Source organism: Elephantulus edwardii, unplaced genomic scaffold (genome assembly GCF_000299155.1).
Source record: "Elephantulus edwardii isolate Elephantulus edwardi_28Jun2011 unplaced genomic scaffold, EleEdw1.0 scaffold00117, whole genome shotgun sequence".
Taxonomy (NCBI): domain Eukaryota; kingdom Metazoa; phylum Chordata; class Mammalia; order Macroscelidea; family Macroscelididae; genus Elephantulus; species Elephantulus edwardii.
In genome coordinates, this window is record NW_006399867.1 from 3,469,441 (window position 1) to 3,490,165 (window position 20,725).

The 20,725-nt window shown below is 40.9% G+C and overlaps 1 protein-coding gene and 1 pseudogene across 1 annotated transcript in view; one reads left to right on the plus strand and one right to left on the minus strand.

The window, feature by feature from the left end:
* Positions 1 to 20,725, minus strand: part of OTOA (otoancorin) — a 97,143-nt gene that overhangs the window by 10,887 nt on the left and 65,531 nt on the right. The window contains exons 22-23 of the mRNA XM_006892693.1: positions 17,058 to 17,245; positions 14,393 to 14,548 (exon numbers count right to left, since the gene is read on the minus strand). Of these exons, the coding sequence (XP_006892755.1) occupies positions 14,393 to 14,548; positions 17,058 to 17,245 (344 nt within the window). The remainder of the gene's footprint in view (positions 1 to 14,392; positions 14,549 to 17,057; positions 17,246 to 20,725) is intronic.
* On the plus strand, positions 11,569 to 13,026 carry LOC102877558 (annotated as a pseudogene).

Here is a 20,725-nt window from a genome sequence, read left to right on the forward strand (position 1 = left end):
GAATGGAAACCCAAAATCTCTGTAAATGTTCATTAAAATTAATAAAATTTAATTTAAAAAAAGGACATCCCTCATGCCACAGCTTATCCTAAACCCAGCTCAAATTTCTGGCATATCTTTGTCGACATACTGTTCTAACTGGTTTTGAATCATCTTCAGCAAGATTTACATGCATGTGATATTAATGATAATGTTTGGTAATTTCTACATTCTGGATGGACTGGATCACTTTTTTGAAGAATAGAAATAAATATGAATCTCTCCCAGCCAGCCACCCAGATATCTATATAGGTAAATGCATATGCATAAGTATCCATGCGACTATATGAGCTTATATTCATCTATATTGTTTGCCACACAAAGGGTACAGTTATGAATACTTCTTAGACACACTTAAACACTTCGTTGGCACTGGGTTTCTGGGTTTCAAGGATTAGAACTGTTATCTCCTGGGGTATCTTGGTCAATTGGCATGAAATTATTTATAAAGTTATATTCCACATCCTAGATCCTTAGAAATGTGAATCGAGACAGTTACAGTGACAACGGGCTTAAGTGTTTCAGAGATGGTGAGGATGATGTGAAATAGGGCAAGGCTCAGAGATGTTCATCACAGGGTTGCTATAAATCATACTCAACTCAACAACACCTAACAATAGCAACAGCTTGGTAAGGAGTGTCTGGGATCTTGAAACTTTTTCACAATAGCCATCTAAAATATAATTATTGGTCTGTACTCATCTAGAGTGAAAAATAAAGACATACAACAAAGGCTCAAAGAATGTACTAGTTACAGGACAAATAGTCTACATGCACCATGACCTCACCTACTCTGAGACCAGAAGAACTAAATGACGACAAGTCTCCTCCACCAACCATTATAAGCAAGGCAACAAGGGAGAAATTCTGGTAGAATAGGAAAAAATATGAGACAGAACTTTAAGTTCCTTTTTAAAAGATAAAAAGGAAAGAGAAAAATGCTTCTCTTTGAAGATCCACTGGATTGGTTGAGACGAGAGAACTTGGGGTTGGAGGAAGATTTAGGGAAGTGGGGGGATTTTTTAAAAAATAATATCAAGAAATTTAAAAAGGACTCTTGTCTTAAACTACTCTTAAAATCTTGCACTGAAATTAACTCACCTTGTAGTTAAAGAAACAAATAAGTTCAAAAAATAATATCACCTGTAAGTACTGTTCTTCTTTAAAAAACCACCTCTGTATGAAACAGTCAACAATTACTGCAAAACAAGGATGAGGATATAAGTTAAAGGGAAACAAGATTAATGGAAACAGGACAATCAGAATGGCAATAATGAGTGTTCATACATTGTGAAGAGTGTAGCCAATACCACTGAACAATTGTTCAGAGATTGTTGAATGGGAACCTAAACTTCAGTGTTTACTTACTCCAAAAACACAATAAACTATTACTGGAGGGGCAAAAAGACTCATCTAACCTACGTAGGTTGGAACTGAGAACATTCCTAGTGCTGAGCTACATCAGTAAGTAAATAAATGTTAGATATTATTATTTTTTATGCACATTCCTACATAGTCAAAGACATTGCAATCAAAGTGTGGTGCAATTGAAACTCCCTACAGTGACTATGAACTGTGTGATCGTTGAGGGCAACTCAGTGAACACAATGACCAATCAAATGGACAGAAACATTTCCTTACATTGATGCCAATTCATGGCAACTCTATATATGTTAGAGAATAAGGTTTCCAAAGGCTGTTTTTCCAGAATTTTCCAGAATTAGATCCAGCCTCTCTTCCAAAGCTTCCCTGGGTGAACTCTAATATCTAGACTTGTGGTTAGCAGTTGAATATGTTAATAACTTGCACCAACCAAAGATTCCATAAATAACAGCAGTTAAGCTTTATGGAACATTTATTGGATGATCAGCACTATTTTACGCCCTTTAAACATACTTCTTCATTGGATGTTTCATCCCACGAATTCTGAGGATCCAGGCTATAGTCTTCACAATTATGTGCTATGCATCAGAGAGTTGGACAGTGAATAGGAATGATAGAAAGAGAATTTATGCCTTTGAGCTATAGTGCTGGAGAAGAATGTTGAATATACCATGGACTGCTAGGAAAACAAACAAGTTTGTCCTGGAGAGAATGAAGCCAGAATGCTCCTTGTTGGAGTCAAGGATTTTGAAGCTTCATCTGACATACTTTGGGCATGTTGCAAGGAGGGACTGGTCCTTGGAGAGGAACACCATGTTTGGGAGAGTGGAGGGATGGTGAAGGAGAGGAAGACCCTCGATGAGATGGATCAATTCTGTGAGTGGAGTGGTGGGACTGAGTGTGTTTGAGATGGCTAGGTTGGCACAGGATAGAACGGCGTTTAGAGCTTTTGTACATAGGGTCGCTATGAGTCGCAAGCGACTTGATGGCACATAACAACAACAACAACAATTCTGAGGATGTGTTTGGGGATGCCAGCCTCTGGAAAAGACTTCATGCTGAGAAAAGTAGAGGGGCAGTGAAAGAGGAGACCTTCAAGGAGATGAATTGGCACAGTGTCTGACACAACAGGATTGAGTATGAAGAGCTTGTGAGGATGGTGCCGGAGAGGTCAAGGTTTCAATCTGTTATCCGGAGGCTCATTATGAGTCATAGCTGACTCAACGGCACCCAACAACTTCATTGACTCCTGCCAACAACGCGATGCACTAAGTATTCATTAATACCTTCATCTCACAGAAGAGCAAATGAATGCACAGAGAAGTTAGATAGCTGGGTTGATATCACACAGCTAGGAAATAATTGTCCTAAGATTAAAACCTGATCACTTGCCTTCAGAGCCTAAGTCAATGAAGAAGCTAAAGTATGAGGGGGGGGGGATGGAGATATAAGTTAGTATTTGCCTTTTTCCTACAATGAGGTATCACTAGTTTACTTTCAGTAATGTGTACTTCTCAGCTACCAAGCATGCCCATTTTAAAATGGAAGTGCAAAAACACAATTTAAATCAAATTACTTGCAAGATATGGTATTAAATTGTCCTTGCCACTGAAAGCTGGAGGATGCAAGCTGAGCCTGCGAGGTGATAAGTCAAATTTTATTCCTTTAAATGACAGGACCAGTATCTATGTAATGATACCAAGACAATTAACACCGACACTTTCAGACATTATTAACCACTGAGAAATGAATAACTAGGAGACTCCAATCTTTCTGTTCATCCCCCTGGCTTCTATAATAGTTTTTTTAAATTTTTTTTTCCTGATATTGGTTTTTAAGCTGAACTATCTGTTAATGTAGTTCCTCCAGGTCTGACTATTAATCGAAGAGCATGCATTTAAGGATTTGATTGGAAGCTAAAGACGAGCAACTGTCTGCAAATGATACATGCAAATGTTACGTTTTTCATATCCTCTCCAAACAGGTTGATAAATCTCCGTGCCATCCATGGGAATTAATAACAGTGCCATGGGGGAAAAGATACCTTCGTTTCTAAGTTGAATGTTTTTCTGTTTTCCCCAGACTGCAAATGGGAGTATTTTAATATCAGAAGTGTGCTGTGTAACTTCTCAAACCAGTCCAAGCCAGATTGAGAGCCATAGAAGCACAGATTCTAAAACGTTACTGTGAAAGTAACCTCGGATTCCTCTCCTCGCTCGAACCCTCTCATCGTGTGAGCCAGGCCGTTAATCCAGAGAGACAAGAGTGTAAGATGCTGCTGCTGGTGATCAGGGCAGCAAAGATGAGGACAACGATGAAAACAACTGACTTTTATTGAGCCCCAAGTGCCAGGAATTGTTCCAAACATTTTACCTGTTTTAACTCATTTTTATGAATATTGGTATGAATTAAATTGCGCTCCTGCCCACCCCACTTCCAAAACCACATGGTGACATACTAATTCCTATCCCTCAGGAGCTAATACTGCTTGGAAATAGAGTTTGGTGTGTAGAGAGTTGTGTTGTTAGCTCAAAGCCTTCATTGCTCTGATGATTTGGATCCACCAGTGTCTGTGCTGGAGAACGATGATGGCCAGTCTCCTCCTGTGTAATTGACAACCTCGGAAACACACGAGAGGGCAAGTCATGAGTCAATCCTGACTTGACAGAAATGAGTTTGAGTTTTGTTTTATTCTGTTAGTACTGAAGAGCAATGATGTCAGGCTGGAGACTAAGGTGGGCCTGGTCCAGGCTATAGTCTTTGCAATTGTATGCTATGCATCAGAGAGCTGGACAGTGACTAGGGATGATAGAAAGAATTGATGCCTTTGAGCTGTGGTGCTGGAGAAGAGTATTGAATATACCATGAACTGCTAGGAGAACAAACAGGTTTGTCCTGGAGAGGGTGAAACCAGACTGCTCCTTGGAGGCAAGGATTCTGAAGCTTCATCTGACATACTTTGAGGATGTTGCAAGGAGGTCCTGGTCCTTGGAGAAAGACATCATGTTTGGCAGAGTGGAGGGGCAGCACATGAGAGGAAGACCCTCAATGAGATGAATCAATTCAGTGATTGGGGTAGTGGGAGTAGGTGTGTCGTAGATAATGAGGTTGGCACAGGATAGAGCAGAGTATATGATTCTTGAACACAGGGTCACTATGAGTTGCAAGCAACTCAACAGTACATAACAACAGCAAGTTGGATCATTCCTGAATATCATAAGCTGTAACTCCTTTCTAAGTTGTTTTTAAAAACCAAATTAGATATAGAGATGGGGAATGCGGGTGGAGACAGACACCTTGTGGGGACTGTCTACAGACAAACCAAGGAGGAAAAGAATGCCTGGGACTACCTACAAGGAGGAACTGATTTGCAGAGGCAAAGGGGATTGGAGGGAGTGGGGTGTAGGGTATAGACACCAAAATGACCCCTGGGGTCTATGTCAGCAGGGGCAGGTGCTAGCATTGCAAGTGCTTCATATGCCCATGAAGGCAGTAATGTCACGAGGGTTGTTATGACCCAGCACTAAATGTATCATCCTACCCTCACCCCCAACACCCATCAGCTGGGTGTCAGCAGGGAAGCTGCTCACCAGCTATTGTACAAAAAGGAGGGTTTCCAGCTTTGCCACCTGTCGAGGAGAGGAACTTCAGAGAGCTGTAGGAGACAGGCCTGGGAGAGACAGGGCCACTCAGCTTGGTATTCCGCTCTTCGGGGACAGGGACCGGGCTTGAAAACTCCGTGAGGAGAAATGAGTTGCCAGTCAGAGTCATGTGACGTGGCAAGCCTAATCACAAATCTCTCATCAGATTAGGGGACATGTATTGATTTTGTCTGCCCTCCATTCATTCTTCTTTGTTTGATAATAACACCCTGGTTTTTCCTTTAGGGAACCACTCTGGATTGTTCCTATTGCGGCTATAACAAATGAGCTCAGATGGAGACACAAATACATCATCTTGTCGTTCTGGAGGCCAGAAGTGCTCAAATAGGTCTGCAAGTCTGCATTCCTTATGGAAGACCTAGGGGAGGATTTGTCTCCTGGCCTTTTCCAACTTCCAGAAGCCACTTGTATTCCTTGACTCATGGTTACCGCCTCCATCTTCAAAGTCGACAGCACTGAGGCCTCAAATCTTCTCTCTCTAGATCCATACTTGCCAAATCTTCTGTATCTGTGATGCTCCTAACTTACTCTTTTTTTTTTTTTTTAACAGAACAGGGCGTATGCTTTTATTAAAGACGGGCCATTTTTCATTTAGCTTTCTGACTTTGTGCTTGTGCCTTCAGTACTTTCACACCATTTTCTGCTCCTCAAGAAGGAAAGCACGCTTGATCCTGGCACAGACACAATTAGCACACGTGGAACCACCGTAAGCTCTGCTGACATCTTTTTTTGGTTTTGACAACTTCATGAGAACTTTAGGTCTCACAGCACGGACCCCTCTTAGTCGACCTGGGCACACACCACATACAGATTTTGGTGCTTTTCCAACCTTCGTGGTATAAATGTAAACAATTCTGTTACCAGCGGTTCAGGACAGCCTAGTTTGGTTAGAAGCTGTGTTGTAGGGCAGCCTATGATGGTAGGTCAGATGCTGGACCATTTCGAATGCCGCTACACAGCATCTCCAGAAGAGCCTAACTCACTCTTATAAGTACCTTTTTTTTTTCTTTATTGCACTGGGTCCATCATATAATCCGAAATAGTCTCTTCATCTCGGAATATTTCACTTCATTACACCTACAATTTGGAACAATATGTCAACAGAGAACTGCCAGATGTGCAGGCTGGATTTAGAAGAGGTCGTGGTACTAAAGATATTACAGCTAATGTTAGATGGATCTTGGCAGAAAGCAAAGAATACCAGAAGAATGTCTATCTGTGCTTCATTGACTATGCAAAGGCTTTTGACTGTGTGGATCACAACAAGCTGTGGCTGACTCTGAGAAGAATGGGGATCCCAGAACATTTGATTGTGCTAATGCGAAACCTATACTTGGACCAAGAAGCAGTCATCAGAACAGAGCAAGGAGACACTACATGGTTCAAAATCAAGAAGGGGGTCCATCAGGGATGTATTCTGTCTCTGTACCTTTCCAATCTGTATGCAGAACAGAGCATCCGAGATGCTGGGCTGTACGAGGAGGAATGTGGCATCAGGATTGGTGGAAGAGTCATCAATAACCTGCGTTATGCAGATGACACAACCCTACTTGCTGAAACTGAGGAGGACCTGAAGTGCTTGCTACAGAAGGTCAAGGACTGCAGCCTCCTATATGGACTGAAGCTCAGCATCAAGGAAACAAAGATTCTCACCACTGGGCCAATTGGCAGCATCAGTATGGATGGTGAAGAGACTGGGATAGTTAACAGTTTTAGTTTACTTGGCTCTACAGTCAACACTCTTGGTAACAGCAGCCAGGAAATCAGGAGATGAATTGCATTGGCAAAGTCAGCTGTGAGGAACTTCTCAAGAGTACTGAAGAGCAACGATGTCAGGCTGGAGACTAAAATGTGCCTGATCCAGGCTATAGTCTTCACAATTACGTGCTATACGTCAGAGAGTTGGACAGTGAACAGGGATGATAGAAAGAGAATTGATGCCTTTGGCCTGTGGTGCTGGAGAAGAGTGTTGAATATACCATGGACTGCTAGGAGAACAAACAGGTTTATCCTGGAAAGAGTAAAGCCAGAATGCTCCTTGGATTCTGAAGCTTCGTCTGACATACTTTGGGCATGTTGCAAGGAGGGACTGGTCCTTGGAGAGGGACATCATGTTTGGCAGAGTGGAGGGATGGCGCAGGAGAGGAAGACTTTTGATGAGATGGATCAATTCTGTGAGTGGAGTGGTGGGAATAAGTGTGTTCGAGATGGCGAGGTTGGCACAAGATAGAATGGCATTTAGAGCTCTTGTACATAGGGTCGCTATGAGTCGCAAGCAACTTGATGGCACATAACAACAACAATCTCGAAGGTCTTCTGCAGAGTCACTGGTGGATTTGAACAGCTGACATTTTCTTCAGCTGTCAAGCACTTAACTATTGCACCAGCAGAACTCCTTTATTCAGACATTGTTATTGTTGTTGTATACTGTCAAGTTAGAACCAACCCATAGCAGACCCTCCAGCAGGTTTTCAGAAGCAATTAATCACATGAGAGAAGATTGCTCATTGTTCTGAAGAGCAGCTTGTGGCTTCAAACCACATACCTTCAGGACTGCAGCTCAGCTTCTTGCTATTAGGCCATCACAGCTCCATGATAACAATGCTCCATTCTCAATTCAGGTGTTCATGCTGATCCAGGCTCCACTTCCGGATGTATGCCTGGTCTACCAACACATCTGCCCCTGGCCAGAGTGACTCTTCAGGGATTGGGAAGTACACGATTGAAGTCAATAATGAAGTTTTTTGCAAAAACTCATGACAAAAATGCACATTTTAGTTGGAATGCTAACTTGATAGAATGTTAAGTCTCTTGCTATACACGATGACGGAGACATAGTTACCTTAAAATCAAAATAATGACAGTAAACACCTGTAAATGCCCCTCCTAATTAACACAATTAAAATTCTGGGAAGAAGACCTGTTTCAGCCCAGAAGGATTAACTGTCACTGGCATTTCTCTCCTACCACAAACAATTAAAAACAAGGAAAATAAACAAGACGAACTCTGAAAATTGCCCTGTCGCTATCTAAAAGCATTTTCCAAGCCACAGTGCAGGTAGGGGACCCAACTAGCCCAGTGGACCAGTGAGCTAAGAATTTGGAAAAACAAGTTCAAAAGACTGCTGTTGTTAGGTGCCATCGAGTTGAGTACAATTCATAGCAATCTTGTTGAATATGAACATGAACATGACCTTGTGCCATTCCCATAATATCTGACACACGTGAGCCCATTTCTTTTTTATTTGGTTTTTTTCTTATTGATTATTTTAATAAAATTTTATAGAAAACTTGAATTTCTACTCATTCATTGTTGCACATTTTCCTCCCTACCCCCTCAACAGTTGGCTTTAACAAGATTCCTTCATTGTTGCACAATTTCCTCCCTCCCACCTGTCCCACGGTCCACTTGGCTATGCACCTTTTATTCTGGACTGTTGTCATGCAAGTAATACCTAATCATATATTTCTTGTAGACAGTTCTTTCCCTCATAGATTTAAATGCAGTGTCCATTATTTATCCTCTCTTTTCCTAGTCTTCCCCCAGCCCCCATGGCAGTCCTGTTTTATAACAGTTGTATTATGCAGTTTTTGTCCTTTTGTAACTGACACTCAGCATAATGAGTTATCCAGGGTTACCCATTTAGTATAATATTTTATTAATTCCTTATTTTTCAGTGCTACATAGTATTCCATTGTGTGAATATACCACCACTTCATTATCCATTCATTTGTTGATGGACACTTGCATTGCTTCTATCTCTTTGCTATTGTGAATAGCACTGCAATAAACATGGGTGTGCATATATTTGTTTGGGTGACACTTCTGGTTTCTTATTCCCAGTAGTGGAATTGCTGGATCAAATGTTATTTATATTTGCAATTTTTAGAGAAAACGCCATACCGCCTTCCATAGTGGTTGCACCATTTTACACCCCTGCCAACAGTGAATAAGGGTTCCAGTTTCTCCACAACCTTGTGAGCATTTATTGTCTGCTGCTTTGTTAAGTTTTGCTATTGTTACTGGGGTGAGATGATATCTCGTAGTTGTTTTGATTTGAATCTCTTACAGCTAGGGATTTTGAACATTTCTTCATGTGTTTGTTCTCCAGATGATTATCTTCTTTGGTGAAGGGTCTGTTCATATCCTGTGCCCACTTTGCGACTGAGTTGTTTATCTTGTTGGGGTGCTGGAGTATTGTATAAATTCTAGGTGTAAGTCCCTTATCAGACATGTCATTTCCAATTTTTTTTTTGCAGTCTATGGCTTTCCTTTTTACCCTGTTGGAAAAGTTTTTGGATGTACATAGGAACTTGATTCTTAGAAGATCTCATTCATCTACTTTATTCTTTCCTTGTTTTAGGTTAAGCCCATTTCTATAGTCACTGTGTTAACCCATCTCATTGCGGGGTCTTCCTCTCTTACTGATGTCTTTTTCCAGGGAGTGTACCCATCCAACAACATGTCCCAAAGTACCTGAGGTAAAGTTTCATTGTCCTTACCTCTAAGGAGAACCATGGTTGCACTTTATCCAAGATATAATTATTTACTCTTTGAGTTGGTGTTGTTGTTGCCATCAAGTCGACTACAACTCATAGTGGCTCTTGAACAATGACTCTGAATCCTGCCCTATCTTGAGCCAAGACTCTGACAGACTTGACCTCATTGCCACAGTCACTGTTTCAGTCCATCTCATCCAGGGTTTTCCTATCCTGCATTGACCTTTTACCCTTCCAAGCATTATATCCTTCTCCAATGACAGGTCTCTCCTATCAGTATACTCAAAATTTGTGAGACAGAATTTCAAAATTGTTGCCTCCAAGGAGCAAATTGGTTTCACTCTCTCCAGGACAGATTTATTTGTTCTTTTGAAAGTCCATGCTATGTTCAGCACTCTTCAACAGCACCACAACTCAAAAGGCATCAATCCTTTTTCTGTCATCTTTAGTCCCTGTCCAGCTCTCATAAGCATAACAAGCAATTGAGAAGACCATGGCCCGAATCTAGTGCACCTTAGTCTCAAAATTAACATCATTGCTCTTTAGCATTTTGCAGAAGTCCTTGACAATAGCTTTTACCTGTGCAACTCATCTTTTGACTTCCTGACTGCTTGTTCCCAAGTGCTGATTATTGGTCCAAGAAAGATGACATAATTATCAACTGCAGTCCTTTTTCTGTTTATCATGATATTGCCTATTGGCCTGGTGGTGAAGATCTTTGTCTTCCTGATGCTAAGATGCAATCCATATTGAAAGACTGCAGTCTTTGACTTTTTCAGCAAATGCTTCAAACTCCTCAGTTTCAGCAAGCAAGGTTGTGTCATTTGGATAATGTAGGTTGTGAATGAATCATCCATCCTCCATAGACCAGTAGTCCATGGGATATTCAGTACTCTTCTTCAATATCACAGCTCAAAGGCATCAATTCTTCTTCTGTCATCCTTATTTTCTGTCCAACTCTCAGGTACTTAGAAAGTGATTGAAAAGACCATGACTTGAATCAGATGCACCTTGAACTTTAAACTGACATCATGGTCCCATAGCACTTTGGAGAGCTCAGATGTTCCCAATGCAATACACCTTTTGACTCCTTAACTGCTGATACCACAGGTGTTGACTATGGATCAAAGTGAGATGAAATTGTTGACAACTTCAAACTTTTCTCTATCTATCTCAATGTTGTCTGTTGGTCCAGTGGTGAAGATTCTTGTTTCCTTGCCGTTGAGATATAAGCCATATTGAAGGCTGTAGTCCTCACTCTTTTGCAGCAAGTGTTTTAAGTCCTCCTCACTTTCAGCAAGCAAGGTTAGGTCTGGAAATTATAGACTTGGGTACAGAAATGAGACTGGGGATAAAGTGAGTGAATTTTGTACAATCTATGATTTATTTATCACAAATACCTTTTTTAAAAAAACATGAATGGCAACTATACACATGGACCTCACCTGATGGACCGCACAGGAATGAGATTAGCATCAAAGAAACTAGAGCACTTATAATTTGTGAGACAAGAGTACTGGAGGGGAAAACAACTGCACAAAAATAAGCCTTCAATATCTGCAATGACAACTCAAGTCTTTGCTTAATCACTGATTTGCATACTCAAGAGGTAAAGCTCCATATAGACAGGGAACGAGTCCTAAGAAAGCCGTAAAATTGACAATTCCCAGAGTTGAGTTGGATGAGGGAATACTTCATGAACCCAGCATCCAGAATGGAGAACTCTTTAGAGTATTCAGTAGAATCCTCAGATGGTAATGATTGTATAAAACGCAATGTGAATGAATAATAGTGTGAAGCTAATGGTTAGAGGGAGGGGTGGGTAAAGAAAATGGGAAAGATCTACTGTGAAAAACAGTGTCCATGAACTTTGAAAGTAAACCAATATAAAATAAAAGTTTCATTTAAAAAAAATAGTGTGAAGCACAATGTATACAAACTTTGTAAGCAAACCAATATAAAATATTTTTTTTAAGTGTAGAGCATGATATCACTGATCATTCCTCCCAAAGACCAGATACCTTGAGAGGTCAAAAAGTTAGCAGTTGCCTTTGGGACTACATCTATCATTAAATCATGAGTCAACCCTTTCAGTCCTGGGAGCCATTACCTCTGTACAACAAAGATTCAAACTTTATCACCAAGTCTCTCTAAACGGTCTGCTTGTTTACTGTGGAACAATCGCAACAGAAGAAGGAAAGAGAAAGAAAGTCAACGTTGACCTTGAGCCTTTCAGAACAATTAATATGCCCTTGTATTTCTGTGATAACAAATTCCATACAGAGGCTCTTACAAGCACTACTCTTGGATGATAGCCAGTTTGGCTCCCTTGTAAGAGATGGTAGTGGTGTGCTTTTTTGGCACACTCCAGGAAAACACAAGAGAAGTCCTGCACAAACTCACAGTGGATCTTCCAAAGAAACACAGTAGAAGAGGTCAGTGTGCCTTGTATTTTGCCCATTCAAGAACAGAAAAACGACACACGTTTGGAAAGTAGCTGAGACTGCTGTGCAGCTGTTCATTTCTGGGGACTAAGTGAATGTAGCTGGTCTCATTTTAGCTGGATCAACTGACTTTACAACTGAACTCAATCAATTGGATATGTTTGATCAGAGATTGCAATCAAAAGTTTTGAAATTAGCTGGTATCTCCTACAGTGGTGAAAATAGATTCAATCAAGCCATTATTGTGTTATCTACTGAAGTCCTCTCCAAGGTGCAGTTCGTTCAAGAGAAGAAATGAACAGGATGATATTTTGATGAAATGAGCCAGGAACCAGGCAAGTACTGTTTTGGAGTTGGAGGTACACTAAAGGCTCTGAAAATGGGAGCTGTAGAGATCCTAATAGTCTGTGAAAGTCTGGCTGTAATGAGATCTGTTCTTCATTGCCAAGGCACAGAAGAGGAGAAAATTCTCCATCTTACTTCAGAACAAGAGAAGGATACATCTCATTTCACAGATAAAAGAGACAAGACAAGCACAGGAGCTGACTGAGAGCACGTCCCTACTGGAATGGTTTGCTAATAATTACAAAAAGTTTGGAGCTACATTGGAAATTGTCACAGATAAGTCACAAGAAGGATCCCAGTTTGTGAAAGGACTTGGTGGGATTGGCTGGTGTCTTGCGGTACTGAGTAGATTTCCAGACATGGGATACCAAGGAGGAGACAATGACTTTTTTGACCTTAATGACTATAAGGTCGTGGACATGGGTCCAGAAAAACTTGCCTCACTCACCCTCCAGTGTCCAAACAAAGGAGCATGCAAGTGGTGGAATTCAAGGATCCCTGCCTTACAATTGGAACATTCTCAGGACTTAATCCATGAGTATTTCGTATGGGAAAGAAAACCCAAACAAAACCAGAGCCACCCTACACTTCAGTTTATCACAGTGTCAGTGAAGCAGACTACAGCTAAGTTCCTAAATGCCTCCGGGGACTAATTTAAAAAAGAATCCCAGTTTTTACTTTTACTTGATGGTGAAAATTGGTTATTCTTCTATTTTGGCAGGGAGGTAGGGATTTTTTCTTTTTTAACCTTCATATATAGATGCAAAGATACTTTAACTGTTGTAAAACTTTCAAAAGTTAATAGATGTTAAAAAAAAAACCAACCCAAAAACCCAGTTAACGGATGCAACATCATACCGGTTTCTTATATTGATTAAAGAAAAATTAAATTGCTGAAAGACTTTTTAAAAGTATTGAACCAATTAGAAGGTCAGGTAACTATATGATAGAACAAAATTCAATGTCCGTTAAAGGAATTTTAACTAAATCTAACAAGCAAAAATCATAACACTCACAACGCCCAACATTCAATCCAAACTACCAGGATTTCAAATAAGCAGAAAGATATGGCCTGTAAGCAAGGGAGAAGATAGCCAATAGAAACACATTTGGGAATGATCGTGATGGTGGGATTATCAGCAATTATTTTAAAGCAGGTATGATAAATCGTATTATCATACTCAAGGAGAAGCTAAAGGAAGTGGGAAAGATCCAGCAGAGACCGGAAAAGACAGGATAATGATGGGAATAGTACAATGGTGATTTAATTTTATAAAACATAATGCACAGGAATGATGATATGAAACACAATATGAATGAAGGATAGTGTGAAACAAAATGTACACAAACTTTATAAGCAAATCAGTATAAAATAAAAATTTAAGAACTATATTATTAATAAAACATTAATATAAAAATATAACAATAAATCTAAAGTACTCAAGGGCAATGGTGTCTCTCTGGAGACTAAGGTGTGCCTGATACAGTCCATGGCTTTTGCAATCACTTGTTATGCATCAGAGAGTTGGACAATGACTAGGGAGGATAGAAGGAGAATTGACGCCTTTGAGCTGTGGTGCTGGAGAAGAGTATTGAATGTACCATCCATGGACTGCCAGGAAAACAAACAGATTCATCGTGGAGAGGGTTAAACCAGGCTACTCCTTGGAGGCAAGGATTCTGGGACTTCATCTGACATACTTTGGACATGTTGTAAGAAGAGACAGGTCCTTGGAGAGGGACACCATGCTGGGTAGAGTGGAGGGACAGCGCAGGAGGGGAAGACCCTCTATGAGGTGGATTGATTCAGTGACTGGGGTAATCGGGATGGGTGTGTCAGAGGCAATGAGATTGGCACAGGATAGAGCACGGTTTAGGGCTGCTGTACATAGGGTCGCTATGAGTCGCAAACGACTCAGCGGCACATAACAACAACGTGTTATTAATATGTTCAAGGATGCCAAGGAAAACAAGCAAAGAGAAACAGAATATTTTTAAGATCCAGAAACATCTACCCACCTGTCCTGGAGTCCATTCTGTCTGTTGGCTTATGGAAGCCACTGTGTCAATGGAGCTGAGGTCCAGCTGCTCCAGCTCACTCTCATTTAGAGCCAGAGCGATGCGTCCCAGGGAGACAATGTGGTACTCTTTCCAGTACAGAGGCATGTCCCAAACCTTCAGGTAAAAAAAAGGCTTGCTCAGATGAAACATTAGGAAAGCATATAAAGCAGACAAAGGAGTAAAATACATATATGGTTTGTTGTTGGGTTGTTTTGGTGGGTTTTTTTAATATCTCTCATTGTTGTCAAGTCAGAGCAAACTCAAGCTCATAACTGACCCTCCACTGGAGTTCCAAAGCTGTAACTTGTGCCGGAGGACATTTCCAGGCTTTCTCCCTTGGAGCTACTAGTGGAGTCTAACTGCCAGAGAGGTGTGGTCTTTGGGTTACAGTTACCACTAGACTACACCACTAGATACACCACCACAGACTACACCACCACAGGCCACACCACCAGACTACACCACCACAGACTACACCCACAGGCTACATCAACAGGCTACACAGCCACAGACTATACCTTAGGCTACACCACCAGATACACCACCATGGACTACACCACCACAGACTACACCACCACAAACTACACCCACAGGCTATACCACCAGACTACACCACCACAGACAGCACCACCAGGCTACACCACCACAGACTACACCCACAGGCTACAGCACCACAGTCTACACCATCAGATACACCACCACGGACTACACCACCACAGACTACACCACCACAGGCCACACCACCAGACTACACTCACAGGCTACATCAACAGACCACACCACCAAAAACAATAGCCACAGGCTACACCACCAGACTACACCACCACAGACAGCACCACCAGGCTACACCACCACAGGCTACACCTTAGGCTACACCACCAGATACACCACCATGGACTACACCACCATAGACTACACCCACAAGCTACATCAACAGGCTTACACCACCACAAACTACACCCACAGGCTACACCACAGACTACACCACCACAGACTGTACCGCCAGACTACACCACCACAGGCTACACCCATAGGCTACACCCACAGAGGATTCACATAAATCAATACAGGGTAATTAATAAATTCATTTATAAGATAAACTATATGTATTTTATGTGTATAATTAAAGGGTAAATGATACATTCTTCTATTTGTAAGTTATAAAAATAAGGGGTAAATTGTAACTTTTAAATCAATAAAAAGATCGCTACTCTTAGAGAAAAACAAGCAAAAGATGTGGTCAGTATTTCCAGGATGCCAGAAATAAACACATGCGCAAAGTGCTATCTCAATTGATTTAAATAAATGTATATGAAAAGCAATCAAAGATTCCTTCATTGGCTCATGTTGACAAGGAGTGAAAAGGGAGGCTGTGCCACTGGGAAGGCGAGGGATACAGGACAGCCTTGTTTGACACTACTGAGAACATCAACTAGCATACAATTTTTGGAGTACAATTTGGCTATCTGTATTAAAAGCTATTAAAATATTTATACTCTTTGACCCAGAAACTCTATCCCTGGGAATATGGTCTAAGGAAATAATGAGACAAATGCCCAAAGTTATATACAGAAATGCATTCTTTGTGGCATGAAAAAGATAGAAGCAATCTTAGCTTAGCAAAATTTAACAGTTGGCTAAATAAATAAGATTCAGTCATGAAATGAAATATGATATGGCTCCTAAAAATAGCGAAATACGTTTTCTGATATTGGAAAATATGCACTCTATGCTGTCAAGTATGGAAAGCAGAAAAGTAAATTAATCTGATCCCATCTTTTGGGTTTTTTTTTATACATGTGAATTATATAAATATACTTTACACTCATTAACAGAAATCTGGGAAGCTATATGCCAAAATATTAATAGTGCTTAACTCTGATAACGGATTATGATTGATGTTCTTCTTTTTTCCTGAATTTAAAAAATTTACTCTTTATTATTTCCCTATGTTATATTTTGCCTTGTACATGTATCTCTTTTTTTCTTTATTAAATTAAGTTGTAGTTTATTTCATTTATCCCCCCTCCACTTTTAATTGAAGCAACTATTTTTATGTTTCTGTTTTATTAATTTTTGCTTTTCTTTCTTATTATTTTCTGGACTCATTTTTAAAAATAGTTATAAATGTAATATTAAAGAATTTTTTTAACCAAAAAAGGTATAACTATTCTACCAACTAAGATCCAAAACAAACCACTAAAATGAACCGTTTTAAAGATGGCAAGCAACTTTCAGCCTTCTTTTGACTCTTTGCTGCTACATTTCCAGGCAGATTGGCAGCAGATTTGGAGAAAGCCTGCTGCAAACAGCAGTTGGGCTTCTCCTTTTGGAAGGAGAAAATGCACAATCCCTGGAACCGTCACGGTCAGGGGCACCAGAGCATGCACAGAATTTTATTCCCTGAGCATCCACCCCGTGCCAAATCCGCTCATTCTCTGCCACAGTCCTAAGGAGGAGGGAGTTAGAAACTTCCTCACTTCTCAGATGGAAAACTGCACAGTATTGAGCTAACAGGACAGTGTGAATGAACGCCCCTGAAGAGAGGCTATCTATACACAGAAGGATGGCAACTGTTGGTGTTGTTCTCTAGGTCATACTCTCCCTGTGGTGTAAGTTCTACCTGTATCGCCTTCTCCTTCAAGACCATCAGCTGAGACAGGTCAAAACCCTTGACTGTGCCCAGCAGCTCCACCGTCCTGAGGAAAGTGTCCTCCTCCATGCAAAGCAGGGCAGCCAGGTTCCAACAGGCATTGGCTTCAGCCAGCATGAAGATGTCCTCAGAGGAGGGAGCTGCAACTCCCCGGCAACCTGAAGAACACAGGGGAACAGGTTAGCAAAGGAGGAAGGATAATTCGGGGGAATCTTACTCTGCTTCTTTTGGGGCTGTATGAGAAGTGTGGCATGAGGATTGGAGGAAGATTCATCAACAATCTGTGTTATGCAGATGACACAACCCTGCTTGCTGAAACTGTGGAGGACTTGCAGCACTTGCTGCAGAGGGCCAGGACTGCAGCCTTCAATAAGGATTAAGGCTCAATATCAAGAAGACAAAGATTCTCACCACTGGACCAATTGGCAGCATCAGGATGTATGGTGAAGAGACTGAGATTGTTAATAGCTTTAGTCTGCTTGGCTCCATAGTCGACATTCTTGGCACCAGCAGCCAGGAAATTAAAAGACGTATTGCAATGAGAAAGTCTGCTGTTAGGGACTTCTCCAAAGTACTGAATAGCAATAGTGTCACTCTGGAGACTAAGGTGCACCTGATACAGGCCGTGGTTTTTGCAATCATTTGCTATGCATCAGAGAGCTGGACAATGACTAGAGAGGATAGAAGGAGAATTGATGCCTTTGAGCTGTGGCACTGGAGAAGTACTCAGTGTACCATGGACTGCTAAGAAAACAAACAGGTTCATCCTAGAGAGGGTTAAACCAGGCAGCTCCTTGCAGGCAAGAATTCTGAAGCTTTGTCTGACATACTTTGGACATGTTGCAAGGAGGGTCCAGTCCTTGGAGAAGGACGTCATGCTTGGGAGGGTGGAAGGACAGTGCAGAAAAGGAAGAGCCTCTATGAGGTGGATTGATTCAGTGACTGGGGTAATGGGGGAGATGTGTCAGAGACAGTGAGATTGGCACAGGACAGAGCAGAGTTTAGGGCTGTTGTACATAGGGTCGCTATGAGTCACAAGCAAATCGATGGCACATAACAACAACAACCCTCTTATTTATTTTGCTGTTGTTGCAAATACACACAGCAAAACAGACCCCAAGTCAACAGTTTCTACTTGTACAACTCACTGATGTTGGTCACATCCTTGCTGTTCTTTAACCATTCTTACTTACCCTCCTTTTCCAATCTGCTCGTCCCCCATAAACATAAACTCACTGCCCCTAAATCTCCTGAGTTCTCAAGCTGATATTGTCAATTTGCTATTTTTTCCAACTTGATGGCACATAACAACATTGTCAATTTGATCCCATATAAACAGATCTTGAAAAGACACAACGTTCAAGGCAGATATTCTTTACTGTTATGTTGTTGTATGACCCATAGGAACCCTATGAACAACAGATCTGAACCCTGTCCTAACCTGTGCCCTCCTCACACTTTCTGACATACTACAACCCATTGTAGCAGTCACCATGTCCACCTACCTGGTAAGGGTCTTCCTCTGTTCTGCTGACCCTATGCCTTTCCAAGCATGATGTTCCTCTCCAAGGGATAGCCTCTCCTAGCAACACGCCTGAAGTATGTTAGATAAAGCCTTATCATCTTTTCCTCTGGATGTACTTTCTCCAGGAAATATTTGTTTTTTCTTTTGGCAGTCCATACCACGTTCAGTACTCCACTCCAACACCACAGCTCAAAGGTATCTATTCTTCTTCTGTAATCCTTATTCATGTCTAGCTCTCAGATAAAGCAAGTGATCAGAAAGGCAATAGCCTGAATCAGATGTGCCTTAGTCCTCAAACTAAAATCATTGCTCCTCAATAATTTGGAGGAGTGCCTGTAGACTTTTCCAGTGCTAGTGAAGCTAAATTGTTGTTTTATTTTAAGACAACTTCAGGGATTTTTTTACACATATATATATATATATATAATTTTTTTATTTTGTCCTGGATTACATACAATGTTGATAAAATTTTGTACATGGGAGAGACTGGAGAGCATTATGCTAAGTGAACTAATTCAGTTTCATAAAGACAAATACTGTATAAGACCATTATTATAGAATGAGTACAAGGATCCAAGGAGGGGAGGTGCTTAATCATAGGGTCACACAATTTGATGGGGTGGAGGGAGGGATGGGTAAATGAAAGAGGAAAGATCCAGTGTGAAAAACAATGTATACAGATTCAGGGGATATTTTTAGTTTAAAGTTCAAAGATTATCTCAGGGTAATAGTTTCAAGGGTCCAGAAAGTCTAGAGTCCATTAGAATTTTAAATTCTGGTCTATATTTCCCCCCTTTTTTAAATGTTTTTATTATTATTATTTGTGGGTATGCGTGTGTACCGTCAAATCAGATCTGACTGGTACAGGAGGAGATTGCCCTTCCTTCCTCGGCAGAGCATCTGGTGGATTCGAACCGTGAGCCTCTGGAACTGCAGTGCAGCTTCTTGCCACTAGGCCACCAGAGCTTCCCTTATTTCCCCCTTTTTGATGAGGATTCTCTCATATATTCTTTATCCAAAATTTTTATTCAGTAGTTTTAATCAGACACTGTCTGGTCTCATGGCAAAGGAGGCAGGAGAGGCAATTAGCCACACATTTCATATCTTCCTTCTTCCTGTGTTACTCCAGAAAAAGAGAGATTTTTTTTTCTCCACTTGGGTTAATTTCATTTAGAAGAGGCAGTATGTAGCATAGAAGTTGAGAACACAGATACAGGGTAAGTTTGATTTCTACGTCTGCAATTTTTTTTTCTCAGCTGACAAAATAGTGTAAATTTCAACTTTTTTTATATCTCCATGCACTCAGCAAGAGCTTCACAATTGTATAACTGGGCTTTGAACTCCATGAGGGTAGGTAGGAACTGGAGGTGAACATCTTGTCTTGGCTTTAGATTGATGTATCATCCTTGTGCAAGGGCCTTGCTAATCTTCTCTGTATTGTTGCAATTTTAGTGCATGTTCTGTCAAAGGAGCACTTGGCTTTAGATTTCAATACAAAGCTACTTAACTTCTCTGTACCTGTTCCCTCATCTATAAAATGAAAATAAAATTACCTCCTAGGACTATCATTAGGATTGTATGTGTCTAAATACATGAATCGCTTAGAACAGTGCCAAGTATACATTTTGTTGTTGTGAGCACATCAAATCAGAACAGACTTATAGCTGACCCTCCAACAGGTCCCCAGAGGAAATCGCACAGGAAGAGGTTGTCCATCTTTCTCCTGCTGACCAGCGGGTGGGTTCAAACTGTGTATCTTTATGTTGGCAGTGCAATTCCTTACCTTTAAGCCACCAGAGTTCTCTAGATATACAGTGAGTACTAAATTAATATTAGACATTCTTATTTATTTTCTCTCTCAGACTCCACGTATGTATTTGCATTTGGATCCAACATTATGGATTCCAGATTTATAAATAACTGAAAGTGAGGAGAGCTTGAAGCACTTGCTGCAGAAGATCAAAGAATGCAGCCTTCAGGGTGGATTGCATCTCAATGTCAAGAAAACAAAGATTCTTACCCCTGGACAGATAGGCAACTTCATGATGGATGGAGAGGAGATTGAAACTGCCAACAGCTTCATCTTGCTTGGGTCTACAATTAACACGCTTAG